The sequence below is a fragment of the Mixophyes fleayi genome, chromosome 1 (genome assembly GCF_038048845.1).
Source record: "Mixophyes fleayi isolate aMixFle1 chromosome 1, aMixFle1.hap1, whole genome shotgun sequence".
In the NCBI taxonomy this organism is placed as follows: Eukaryota; Metazoa; Chordata; class Amphibia; order Anura; family Limnodynastidae; genus Mixophyes; species Mixophyes fleayi.
In genome coordinates, this window is record NC_134402.1 from 131160593 (window position 1) to 131175354 (window position 14762).

General features: G+C 37.7%; 1 protein-coding gene across 1 annotated transcript in view; it reads left to right on the forward strand.

Annotated features, from left to right (window-relative positions):
* Positions 1-13491, forward strand: part of ARSJ (arylsulfatase family member J) — a 94121-nt gene extending 80630 nt beyond the window's left edge. Inside the window, exon 2 of the mRNA XM_075200347.1 lies at positions 9807-13491. Within this exon, the coding sequence (XP_075056448.1) occupies positions 9807-11196 (1390 nt within the window). The 3' untranslated portion in view covers positions 11197-13491. The remainder of the gene's footprint in view (positions 1-9806) is intronic.
* Positions 13492-14762: the final 1271 nt, after the last annotated feature.

The window sequence follows — 14762 nt, forward strand, 5'->3', positions numbered from 1 at the left end:
ATGACAACCTTTAGCTTGTTGGCTAGTACATTGCGGAGGATTGTGCAGTCCACGTTCAGGAGAGAGAAGGGCCACCAATTTTAAGTTCACATCTCTCCCCCTTGCATTTATACAGGATCGTGATCAGTCCCTCTCTCAGAGTAGGAGACATTCTGATCTCCACCACCATCTTCTCGTACAGCTCTAGCAGCTCCAGGCCAAAGATGTCCCACAGCGCTTCATAGATCACCTTGGAGACCGTCACTGAATGGGTTCCTACCCGGCCTAAAGGATCTAGCGGAAGAGTGTAGCTCCCCCAACGCGAGGGGGGCGTTCATGGCTTCTTTACCTGCAGGATCAATAGTGTTAGTGATACCTGACAGGAATGTCTCAGCCGCATCTGTGTCGATGTTCTTAGGGAAGTAGAGGTTACTGTAGTAGTCTGTGCCGAATCACATGACATCCTGTTTCCCCTTTCTGGGAATGCCAGTCTTATCTCGCAGCTTAGTCAGGGTCTATTCTTTTTAGTTTTTTACTATTATAAATAGCTCCGGTCCTCTGGAATCAGGACCGATGCTGAAGTCAGACATCGCAATTTGTGAATTTTAAGTCAAACTTTGAAAAGTTAGTGTTGAGATCACTTGAAACTGCACATCCATCAGGAGCAACACAACATCTAATTTTAATTATGCCACAGGCAAAATATCAGAAAGTGCAAGAGAGAGGTGGTGGAAATACAGCTTGCAGCAGATTTTTTCCATAATCTGTGGTTGTGTTAATAAATATACACTTGAAATAGGCTTTACTACCAATGCCAGACTTTTGAATCCTACATGACAGGTGTATTAATTATACAAAGTATATACTAAACATACAAGGGTTGTACTTCTGAACAGCCATTATAAGGGTTTGTGTGCATTGCAACATAACCATTTGTGACTGGATCACTTATAAATAACTTATGGTATAAATTTATTTAAAGAAAATAGTGATATTGTGGGTATGTTGGTAAAAGAGATATCTCTATTTCTGAGACCAGGGGAAGAAATTTGTTTGTTTTATCTTTGCTAGAGGAAATGCATGATTTCGGAGGTATATATCTGATACAATAAGCCTTTGTGGAGGAAGTCTTTTGTGTATCGTGATGTGGGGAAATTACTTGTTTCGGGTTTTGAACCTTTCTTTGCGAATGTGTATTCTGCGACTGTCTGTAGAAAGGACCCATGTTAATCTCTTGTTAATTATACCTTTTGATGTGTGAGGGTCTAGCACCTGAAGGCACATGAAGGTTTGATTAGACTGCTGTTAGATTTCCTGTGTCCAAAACAAGATGCAGGAAATCAGAGCAAGTTTTAGGATATCACAGATAAGTGTAAATATTGTTAGCTTCGCATTGCATTTAATTCCAGGTTTGGGTAAAAAATTGCATCCTGATTGTAAAAATAGCTCATGGGCCCCCGGGCAAAGCAGTGCACCGGGGCCCCTAGATATAGATATAGATATAGATATATAGATGTATACAGATACAGATATAGATATATAGATATAGAGATAGATAGATGTACTTGCTCAGTGACCCTTGAAGGGTTTTTTTGCAGGTTTTTTACTTTTGCGGGATTATTTATTCTCATTAAGAGCCATGCCTTTGGGGCCCCCTTGTCCGTGGGGCCCCCGGGCAGCTGCCCATCGTGCCCAATGGAAAAGATGGCCCTGGGGGGGATCCATCCACAGCAACCCTGATCTATGGGAAGAGGTCAGGAGTACCAGCCCAGGTACACCAGTAATGGGGTACATTAGCAGCGTCAATTATACAGAAGAAACCCGGTTCTGGATGCCGGTAAACGAGTCTAGTGGTGGCAGCATTTGTAACTCCTCCTACTGCGGTGAGAGGGCGCATTTGGGATAACGAAAGGGAACGGTGGCAAAGTAAGCCCAGCCAGTTCCCAGCAACAACAGATGAAGGTGGTGAAATAGGCGGTCCATCCAATCACACCATTTAAATATGTAAATGAAACAAAATAACTGTTATTTCCATCAAGAAAACTTACATTGAATGGTGATATTTCTCTATAATCTTTCGGGGTATTCACACATAGAGCATAACCAGTTTGTAATTATATCTGGTATATTATTGCTTTATTTTTTTAGCTTTTATTTACCATGTCTTCAATATTTTTCGACATTGTCTAAGCCAGGGTTGCTGAATGTACTTTTAGCTATTTGTGAAGGAGGTTGAGATATTTCACCATTCTTTACTTTCCTCTTCCTCCATGGCATAACTCTGGCCAGATTTGCTTTTCATGTTAAAAAGCCCACCCTGGATGGTATATAAAGTCTTCCCTGTCTCTAGAATAGGTAGGGCAAGTAGTGTTTTTTTTTCTTATGTAGTTTGACTGGTGTGTCACTGTAACCTTCTCTAAAGTCACTGCAATGCACTAGTCAGCGCTGCATGCCGAAGACAAGGCTGGCTACCAGGAGTGCCACCAGATCTGGTGTAGCATTTGTCACCAAAGAAATAACGAACCACGTACAGGAAACAAAACGGTTATTGAAAGGCAAGGGTATCATAGATCTCCCCATCGGCTTCTAAAAACAATTTGTTTTCCTATAGGGAATGCATTACTCCTTAAAATACTGAAGTTTTAATTGATGCCTATAAAATTGTAATAGCTATCAACAATTGTCATTAAAACAAAAATAGTTTATTGCAGTTGTATCATTTAAAACCAGTTCTAGGTGGCATTTGCATCTGAATGTACTTGGCATCCAATGCACCCAGGTACTTTATGAAGTGTTTTATTTTCATGGCTTGGATGAGAGGCTTTTGTGACTAAAGAAGATTTGTGTACCATACAGTGGTTAAAGATAGTAAGGTCCCAGACAAGCATAGATTTGGAGGACACATGTGTACAATCAGAATGGAATTCCCCAGTTGATTTGGATGATTTATCCAGTGGTAAAGTTGGAGAAATTAAAGAGTAACCTAAGATGTTTAATCAGGACAATCGTGAAAGTTTGCTTAAGCATATTTACAAATCTCTGAGAATGGATCAGAAACAGGCATCTACAGAAATGCAAAAATCCCTTTTTGAAAACTGTGCTAAAAAAAAGTAGAGTTTTTCCCGTACATCAGGTATTGAAGGATTTGATTTATAAAGGAATATGCCTACAACATCCAATCGGGTGGAGTACGAAAGGACGTAGGTGGCGTCAACGACATGCAAGACGACAACCCCAAAAAAACGAAAGTGACTTGGGCGACTGATAATAAAAGATGACTGACCTTAAGAATGACAGAAGAAGTTTTCGACAGTCTCCTAATAAATCCCGATCACCAGTAAGAACGGCCTCTTGTTTTGACGTCATAATCAATTGCGACCTGTATATCACTATTTTTAAAGCGGCAATGGCGCTTGTCATCCGACCTAACTCTTACAGTTACGCCATAGTGTAAGAGTTAGGTCGGATGACAAGCGCCATTGCCGAAAATGCCATTTTGTCGCAGAGGGCGGGACCAAAATGCTGAGAATCAATGCGAAGCGCGTTATTTTGGCCAGAGAATTACAGGATGCGGGAGACTTGCCTGCTCTCCCGGGAGTCCTGGAGACCCACCCGGATTTCGGGATTGGCAAGTATGATATAGACATTCCCGTTGTTGTATGTCTTCCCTCTGTTTCCACTCATCATTCACATGCTGAAAAATATCTGAAAAGAAGGGGCAGAAGTGATAGCAATGTTTCCATTCTGGCCTCGCTGTCCATCATTTCCTGTAACCTGGGAGAACAGCCTTGACCTCTGCCTCTTTGGTCAGATCTACTACACCAGGCCCAGTAATTCATCCAAATCCAGAGCAGCTAGTTTTGATGGCATAGAAATTGAGCAGAAGCTGCTAAGGTAAAAAGGAGTTTTGGAACCAGTAATTAACACACTGTTACAGACAAGGAAAATCCATTATTCATATATCTATTACAGGATTTGAAAGAAATGTATCACATGGTGTGACTCTGAGTTCAATCCAGTAGCAGCACCCATTCCACAGTACTTTGACTTCCTCCAGGATGGTTTCAGCAAAGGTAATGATGTTTTCTACACTCAAGGTACAAGTATATGCATTGAGTGTTTTCTTAGATACCAAATTAGTCTCACAAGTTTTGATTATTCACTTCTTCCAAGCAGTGAAGAGGATTTGTCCCTCCATCAGACTCTTGTTGCTCCATAAGACCTTAATTTAGATCTAAACAGATGATGCCTGACCCTTTTGAACCACTGCACAAACTTTCATTGAGATTGATGACACTGAATGTTTTTCTGGCAGCAATTACATCTGCTTGCAGAGTTAGAAGAATTGCAGGAGCCTTTTCTCATTGTTTATATGGATAAATCTATATGGATAAAGAGCCAATCCAGAATTTCTACCTAAGGTAGTGTCTATGTTCTACTTTCATCAGGAGGTTGTATTGCCATATTTTTGTCTATAGCCAAAGGATAAAAATGAAAGAAAACTGCTTTCACTAGACTTAGTGAAAGCAATTCTATAAATCTGTCCAGGACAGAAGGATTTATAAACACAGAACATCTCTTTGTGCTTCCAGGAAAAGATATACTCCTTCTAAATAAGCCATTTCCAGAAGGGTCAGATAAGCTGCTATAGAGGCATCCTCAAAACAAGCAGTGGCAAGAACTTGGGCAAGCAAGGCTCAGGCTTCTGCAGTGGAGCTTTGCAAAGCAGCTGGATGTTTGTCTATTCATTATCAATTGGTAATTTTATCTGCCTTTATATTCTTAGTTTGGAAGACATGGGGGTAAGTGTATCAAGCTGCGAGGTTTAAAAAGCTCCGGCAAGCTCCGGCAGGTTTAAAAAGTCTATAGAAAGCAATCAGATTCTAGCTATCATTTTGTAGAATGTCCTAAATAAATGATAACTAGAATCTCTACTTTTGAAACCCACCGGAAACTCGCAGCTTGATACATTTACCCCATAATCTCAGTTAAGCCACAAAATAATCATTTCATTTGCAGCATATATGGATGGTTTGGTTGTCTTGTGTAACCCTCCCCACTGTATTGCTTTGGTACATCCCATAATTATGGCTGTCATGGAGGACTGAAGAGGCAAAGTGCAGGTTATGCTTACCAATAATTCCTTTTCCTGGAAAGACTCCAGGGAAGCCCATCTTCTCATCCTTGCTGTTCAGAAGAAAGCTTGGGATGTCACTCAATGACATAGGGGAAGAGGATATATACCATCTGGGGTGTGTTTTTTTAACCTGCCTCTGCCTATACTGGAAAAGGAATCTACTGATACCATGGAATCTTTTAAGGAATAGGAATTATTTGTAAGCATAATCCACATTTTTCTAGCAAACCTGAACACTGCATATTACCATCATGCTTCATTTATGAAATTTTCAATTTTAGTTGTTGTCCATTAAGCAAAAATAAATCTGTGGAATAGTCATTTTGACTAATGTCCTGTGCTGAAGCAGGAATATTTTAAATATGCTTTTTAAGATAATAGACAAGATGATGCATTTGTAAAGTGAATTCTTTTAAATCTTATTATATTCCATGTGCTGGTTATTAAATAAGAAACAATAAAAAAGGACAGCATTCTCACATTTAAACAGTTAAGGGATGTGTATGTATATATTTAGTATTGTGAACTCTGTTTAACTACACTTAGATATACAATGTTAAAATATGTTCTAATTGTTCCAATGTGATTAGCATTACAAGCAGTAATGTTTCCGCTGGGGGGAAATGATTGCTAATTACTGTCTAATTGTTCCTACGGTTTTTTCCTACAAAAACATAAAATAAAAAAAAAGAATCTTAGTACTTGTAGATGTTATTTTTAGCATGTTCAGGGTTCTTTACTGGTCACATTCAGAAAGAACAGAAAAATAATACATGAAAAGTAACTGATATTATTTGATACAAAATCAATGCCATGGTCCGAGTACATCAAATTATAATTGTAGCTTACTTTTCAAAACAATTTCATACAATGGTCCCAGGCGCATGCGCAGCAGCTCCATTTCGGCGAGTCTGAATTCTACAGCAGCCGCTGCGCTGTCAAGCAGCATCCGCGGCAGTGCTGTATTATACTACAATACAGCACTGCCGCGGACGCTTCTTTGACAGCGCCGAGGCTGCTGTACAGTACCGTTGCTTCGCGGAAGGGAGGGGTTTCTGGAGAACCAGAAACCCCCCCTGCGTGCGCCACTGGGTCCAAGGATGTAAATGTGCAGTTTATTCTGAACTGATTTAGGCCTCATACCCCCTGGCATAGTACTTGTGTTTTTACTGTAAGACTCTCAATGTATTTATATGTGCTATATGCAAAAAATGGAGCAAATAACATTCTAAAAAATGGGGGAAAAACACTCCCTCAGAGCAGAATGTAAGTAAATACATCAATGTGTATGGTACCACTATAAACAATGGTTTATAGCAGGGCTGGTATTTAACTTATGTGTAAAAAAATAAACCAATTGGCATCCCTTGCAATCAGTGTAGCATGGTTTGTCCAGGAGCAAACTAACTCCTTTTTTTTTGCTTTGCTCTCCTTAAACACTCAGGACCCATATGTGTAAATGATGCTATTTATATACATCTCTGAATGCAATGATTTTAACATAGGTGAGGTTTGGACAGTGTCAGATTGGGGTATGAATCTGAACAGTTGGCAGACAGTCCTGCTCTCTCCTACCTATTCTTGCAGCTGTAGCTACCTGGCACTGCAGGGGTCTGAAGCGCAGTTGCTGTTTGGCTGGGTCCTGAAATGTTGGGATCCTGTTTGGAAAAAAGTTAGGTACAGTCCAGCATTAGCACCCATGTTTAATAATTCGACCTTTGCCCCTGCAACCAATCACCACATTAAATTAAAAGTATTCACAACAGTGGTCAAAGTGGTAGAGTATACCGTTGTATGCCATACTGCCACTTCTCCTACTGCCTTCATTGTAAATCTATCAAATTTTATTCACTTACATTCCCATTACATTTTTCATACCACCATTTCTAAATTTCCATACCGCCACTTCTAAATTTCCACTTCGACCACTGATTCACACTTAATAAATAAAGCCCTTTCCCCTACTCAATGAATACATTAAATTAATAGTAATCACAGGAGAATGAAGGGAATGCCAGATAATAAGAGGTGGCAGTAGTTAAGGCAGGAGATGTTGACTGAGTGAATAAGAGTTGTGGTTCATCTTGGGTAACTGAAGGAGATTCGAGGGGAGTTTGTGACACTGAGATAATTTAATTTCTCTGAGGAGGTCTAAGTATGTAGGTTGAAGTGTGCCATCCTTCTCAAAGTGGACTCCTCTCATGTCAAGTCTTAAACTAGTAAGTTTATGACTCTGGTTTCATTTTCTATTTTATTTGTGAAACTTATTGGTGACACTTATTTTGTATGTCTTGTTATTAATTGTTTTGTAATTAAGCCTTGGAAACAATTTTTCTAATTAAATACATTTAATCTAGCATATTTTCCGTGATTCTTTGTGAACTTACGAAGCCAAGTGAGGTTCATCTCTGATGAAATTGCCTGCCTGGAGATGAAACGCATCAGTTTGGAACTTTAACCATCTATATTGCTACAAATATCACTTATATTTACAAACAACCTATTACCAGGCTTTACGCAACCTCATTTGGATGACTAACAAAAGATCTATTATGCTGTGTGAAGTCTCAATAAGCAAATCTCTCCTTTGCTTTTGTGCTGAGACGCTGATACTTTGAAGCGTGTATAGAGCTGGTAAGAGCCCAGGAACGGAAGATCCCCTTAACTGTTTTCGGCGATATTGTTTGAGGAAACACCTTTCAAACGAGTACTTGAGGATCTCTGTAAAGGTACTGGTCTCACGGTGAGTTGCATCTCCAGGAATCTGGTAAGAGACTGTAACCTTTATTCTCTATACGGACTAGAGATATCCCCCCGTAAACATTTATTCCATCTTATTCGATCAAGTATTTGGGTTTGTTAACCCAGGACTCTTCACTGTACCAGCATCAATATCCATAGGAATACACACGATTGACTATTTTTTCGCATCATTTTAATATCTGTGTGTGAGCGTGTGTCTATATTAGGGAATTTAGACTGTAAGCTCCAATGGGGCATGGACTGATGTGAGTGAGTTCTCTGTACAGCGTTGTAGAATTAGTGGCGCTATATAAATAAATGATGATGATGATTACCAGCAATATCAGCCTTATGGTTTCTCTTGAGATAAGCCTGTTGTTTGGATTTATCCGCACATTATTAGTTACAATAAATTGATAGTAGTAGGTGCACCTACTACTAATATTATGTTTATTGTGGTATTCTACTTATACTAAAGTGGTATTTTAATTTAATGTGGTTCTTGAATTAGTTTCACATTGTCTATGTGGATTTGTGTTGTTATACAATAAATTATATTATATTTTATGCCTTTTTGCAGTGCACAAGTATTTCCAGTGAGTAGGGTGACCATTGCATTGTTGTGTTTATGTAGGTTTATAAATGAAACTTACAAAGAAATAAGGCTTTCTGTGCAAAATTGTATAAACCCATGAGGAACAATTATTATCGTGGAAGCTGCATAGTAAATATATTAACATTTAAAAAATATTTTAATAACACAATTATAAAACATGTAGAAGTTTAAATGAAATTTAGTGTTAACACAATATAACTATACAATAGCTCTCATGGAGAGTCCGTTTCTGCTAGTCAGTTGGTATTTTTCCCATGATGTCTAACTATATTTTTAAGCATCAATAATACTTTAGTTTTACAATGTAGCTAAATCACATCATGGGCGCATGCACCTAGCCAATGTACAGTAAGGGCGTGCCAAGCTTGAGCTCGCACAGCAATGTACGATTTAAGCTTTGGACATCTCAAATGTGTGGGTTTTTCTGTCATATCTCTTGCACCAGCTACAGGTTTGTAGTGATAATGGTGCATGATATATGAATTCTATGCATGCTAGAACATGTGTTTGCAATCAGGAGCAGCTGTAAAATGTATTTTATATACAGTAAACATTCATCACATTCTCATAAATGTATTTTATAAAAAAATGGAAAACAATTCCTTTCTTGTAATGTTTTGTAACAGGTGACATTAAAAGATTTTTTTCCCTCTGCCTGATTTATGTGCGTTTTTAAAATAACACACAATACCTTTGTTTTGCGTGCACTAACAAATCAGACTAAGCATTCCTTGTATTGCACAGCTCTGCTTTGACTTCTGATAGGTACACAGGGGGTCCCCATGAAGAGCATGACCTTGAAACCATAATGCATTTGATCTCTTACTCTCAGAAAGATAAGAAGTGGTCAACACATAGGGACTTGGGGATAAAAGGTCAGAAAGATTATCTTATGTAATGAAATAATTGATATCTGATCATACACCCTAAAAGGTCCTTTCAGCTGTACAGATGATTTATTTTCTGTGTGCTTTTAACAAACACATTTTTCTGATATTCTTTGACTTCTTGCTGCTGACCTTGTGATCTCTTGTCCTGAGTGTTCAATGGCCATAAATCACATGTGATGAACTGCTGACCAGACCATTTTAACATTTTTAACATTTTATTAATTAAAATATATTTAACATATTAAGACCTATTTTATTTTTAAAATGAAAAAACAGATTGGTGTATTTAAAACGTTAAAGAATTATTTGTCTGTTTAAAAAAGAAAGGAAATAAATTGTATGCGTTTTTTATGTGTTTTCTGCTCATGAAAAAAGAACATATAAAAATGAGAGAGAATAAAAATATTAGTTTTTATTAATATTATATTTCTCTTTATTTTAGATACCAAATACACACAGGTCTCCAGCATTCTATAATACGACCTTCACAACCAAACTGTTTACCACTGGACAATTTCACTTTGCCACAGAAACTAAAGCATATCGGCTATGCAACGCACATGGTTGGAAAATGGCACCTGGGGTTTTACCGTAAAGAATGCATGCCGACACACAGAGGATTTGATTCTTTCTTTGGATCACTTTTGGGTAGCGGTGATTACTACAATCATTACAAGTGTGATAGCCCGGGTACGTGTGGATATGACTTGTATGAAAATGATAATGCAGCATGGGATCATGACCATGGTATTTATTCTACAGAAATGTACACTCAAAGAGTGCAACAAATTTTGGCCAACCACAATCCCAAGACACCTATATTCCTTTATATTGCTTACCAAGCAGTGCATTCACCTTTACAAGCTCCTGGAAATTATTTGGAAAATTTCAAATCCATTACCAATGTTAATAGACGGAGATATGCTGCCATGTTGTCATGTTTGGATGACGCAGTTAACAATATTACTACTGCTTTAAAAAAATATGACTTCTATGAGAATAGTATTATTATTTATTCTTCAGATAATGGTGGACAACCAATGGCAGGAGGTAACAACTGGCCTCTACGTGGAAGCAAAGGGACATATTGGGAAGGAGGTATACGTGCGGTGGGCTTTGTGCATAGCCCGTTTCTTAAAAATAAGGGCTATGTGTGTAAAGAACTCATACATATAACAGACTGGTTTCCAACATTAGTTACTTTGGCTGGTGGACAATTAGATGAAGACATGAAATTAGATGGTTATGATATATGGGAAACAGTAAGTGAAGGAAAACGTTCTCCAAGAATGGACATCCTACACAATATAGATCCTATGTATACCAAGGCAAGAAATGGCTCTTGGGCAGCTGGCTTTGGAATTTGGAATACCGCTATTCAGTCAGCAATTAGGGTGAACCACTGGAAATTGCTTACAGGAAATCCTGGTTATGGTGATTGGGTGCCTCCTCAAAGTTTTAGCAATATTGGATTAAATCGTTGGCACAATGAGCGGGTGTCTATCGCAGATGGAAAATCATTGTGGCTTTTTAATATAACAGCAGACCCATATGAAAGAGTTGATTTGTCTGAAATGTATCCAGATGTTGTAAAGCAACTGCTGAGGAGGCTTGCACAGTTCAATAAATCTGCAGTGCCAGTGCGATATCCCCCAAAGGATCCAAGAAGTAATCCAAAGCTCAATGGAGGAGTTTGGGGTCCATGGTATAAGGAAAACAAAAAACAGAAAAAAACAAGCACAAAAAAACCTAAGAAAAAAAAGGTCAACAAGAACCCAACCCACCGGAAACAGCAGTTTTCTGGCTGTCACCCACCTCCCAATAATTCATAAAAAATGACTGCACCCCAAGACAATTGAGTGCTCATTTAACATGTAGTAAGACATTGTGATGTTTTCTGCATAATATACACTGGCCTACATTTCAGTATGCAGCAACATTATACTGTATACAATGATGTGTTTAAATGATGTAAAAACATTGGTGCCATAGGGAACAGGTCAATACCATTGTACAAATTCACTATAATCCTTATTTGTGGTGTTTATTGTGCTACCTATTGTAGGACATTAAACTATCACTGTTAATGCACACATCTAGAAGACTGGCCTGTGCATGACATACTTGTGGTTTAATAGATACATATTGATGTTTGGTGAACATTAAGGGCTGGTCTGAGCATGACTGCTGTATGATTCTATAAACTACACAAGTAAACAAATGTTATGCAATTGAATCCATCTAAAAACAATTTTTCAAACGTTAAACATTATTGCAGAACATAACTTAGCTAATGGCCCGCATTCCAACCCATCCAGCTGGTCCCCCAAAGTCTACAGTGGTCCAGAGATGTTTTTCTTATTCCAGCAGGTAAAGTGTTGTGAATGAACAGCAGACTGCAAGTATGTAAAAAGCTTGTTCCGACAACAGTGAGCTGTGTCCTCTGATGTCTGCCACGTTGCGGGGATGTTCTTCTTGTTCCTGTAAAGTTGGGCTTTTATCATACAGGCGAGTATTGTCCATTGACAACATGCTGCTGCCTAGTACAACTAGAGGAAAACTGGGCTGCAGCAGACAGGGGGAATCCAATGAATTGGGTTGAATGCTGAATGCCAGATAAGTAGTATTCTGCCTTAATGTTTAACTTGTGGAATTTTCAGTTTGTGATGGAACTCTCCTTATATTCATAAGCCGTTATAAATTATTTGCTTTTTCTTCAACGGGGAACAAATCCTAAAATTAAAGTTGATCCAACAGTGGTGCAGCAATAGAGATTGCCCTGTTACCAACCAACACTTGAACTAAGGGCCCTTGGGACTGTTGTTTTCTTTTGTTTTTCTTGACACCAAGGAAGTATCGGTGGAGTCTATTTATGGTAATCTCTCTATATATCCCCAAAAATGCAGGCAATGCTGGTAAATTGTGTATGTGTTGGGTGTTGGGAAAAGTGAGTAGGAAGCCAAATAAGGTTTGGCACTATTGCTCAGCTACCCCAGTGTGATCCAAAATGTGCAGTCATTTTGTAACATCCATAAATATGGATACATGTTCCCATGCTATGGCTTAAGTTGATAACAATGTTGAGCATTGTATGCATTCTGTTTAGTATTTTGAAACAATCAATTGTACTCTGTAATCAGTCATATTAGGATTTCCATCACTTCATGCAGTGACCTTCAATAGACTTATAGACAGGAAGTCATGTGTGCATAGAAAGAAATATTAATCCACAATAATATTTGTATCTTAACTAGCAATAACAGATTCCTGAAGCCGTTTCATATATGTTTGTAACTGTTACAAGTAGCTATTTCATATAGCATATTTGCATTTTAGGTTTGGTGGAATAAGAATCAGAAATTACAAAGTTGTAAAAGACATTAAATTACATTTCATAAATAAGCAATGGAATGTACATATGTCTCTATAAAATATATAGCTCATTGAACTATTTACATTTTTATGATTTACCATATCATCCATCTCCAATGCTGTAGAATTAATTAATGGTTTTCATAATTAGCATTTTAAAACATCTAATTATGTACATGTAGTAAACATCTAGTAATGATAAGACCACACATTCTTAGCAATAAAGAATTTAAAAGTGTTACGATTTTGTAGTGTCTGACTGTAACATAGATGTATAACAACATTCTACAATCCAGTAGTATGTGTATTAACATAGCCTTCACTCTGTATTCGGAAATTGTACTTTATTATTATATCTTGTATTGTAGGTATTTCTTTCAAAAGACACTGACTAGCCTTAATTATGTTTTCCACTTTCTTTAACATTCATTGCAAATTAAACAGACATATCACCCAAAGCATTTATAATACAATAAAAAATACATAGAGTTAATTAAGACATTAAAAATGAATTGATGCATAGAAAATACATTTACAAATGATGCAAGTTTGATTGATGTTATTTTTGTATAGTTACTATTGATTTTATTGCTTAATCACAATTGTGCATGTGCTTTAAATATGGCCCGACTAGTCATCCTTAGATCCACATGCTTCTTTTTCAAAAATAATACACTAAAACACAGTACCAGTACTAGGACTGTACCAGTTATTTATTTTAATTATAATTAAAATAAAATAATATATTCAGCAAATGCTTACCACAAATGCTTATGACACATCCAGTCTGGCTTTCTAACATGTGTCCTCATATAGTGGTTGGAAATCACTGCCTTACATCATAAATTCTTTTATTCTTTTGTAACATTGTCAATGTTTGTTGGTGTTTTACTAGTGTTGTCTGATTGATCCATAAGGCTATGATTGATTGATACCATTAGAAACAATAGCCCTCTAAGGTTATTACACACAATTTGTTATTGCTTTTAGAAAGATTTTTTTCTAACTTTGGAAAAATAGAAGTATACAATATTGAGTTCTAGCATGGGTACTGTATTTAATTTAATTTGTTTTGCTAAGCCATATGGTGGTACGGTATCCTTAATAAACTTTAGTTCTGATCATTTATGACTATATTTATGATCCCAGCAAGCTCTGACCTATATCTTTCTATGCTTATACTTTTTCACACATGGACTCCCGCAGTTAGAACACATACCCCAAAAAAGTTTGATTGTGAGGGTGGCATATATTATTTTATATTGCGCACCAAATAGTACACAGTCCTGTACAATCAGACAATGTTTGTTCACTCACAGTTACAGCTTCAGTGGAGCTTACAATCTAATTTCCCTATCACAAGCAGACAAACATACCAAAAGGCCAGTTTGGTCAGATGCTGATTCACCTTTCAGTTTGTTTTCGGACCATGGGCAGAAAATGGAGCTCCCATACGAAGCCCATGCGAGCACGGGGAGAACATATAAACTCCATGCAGATAGAGCTGTGGTAAACATCCAACCCATGACCCAGAATTCCGAGGCAGCCATGGTCTCCACTTTGTCACAGTGCTGCCCCACGTAATGGAATTAACACATTTCATACATTTTTTTGTTCATACGCAAAATGTTTTCATCTTAAGCTGAATTCAGTTGTGCAGATTTGCATTTGCAGTTAGGTATACATTATATGTAATAAATTATTTTACAAAACCCTCAGAGGAAATCTACACTATTATTTATTTAAACATTTTGTTTTTGTCTTATTTTTCACTGCACCCCTTCCTGTCTGCTTTGTAGTAGGTCTATGCCCTGTACACTGAGCAGGCAGGACAAACTACAGACCTCCGGTTCTAGTAGTTCGCCTGGGAGCTGATTGATTCAGTATTGAGGTTTCTGTGAAGTTGGAATTGCTATAGAAACATGGCAACATCGTAGTGATATCACTAGGAGTTCAGGTGTAAGCCGTTCTTTCTCCATGATTAGCCCCCATATGGCTAACATCAGCACTAACTAAACTAAAGCTA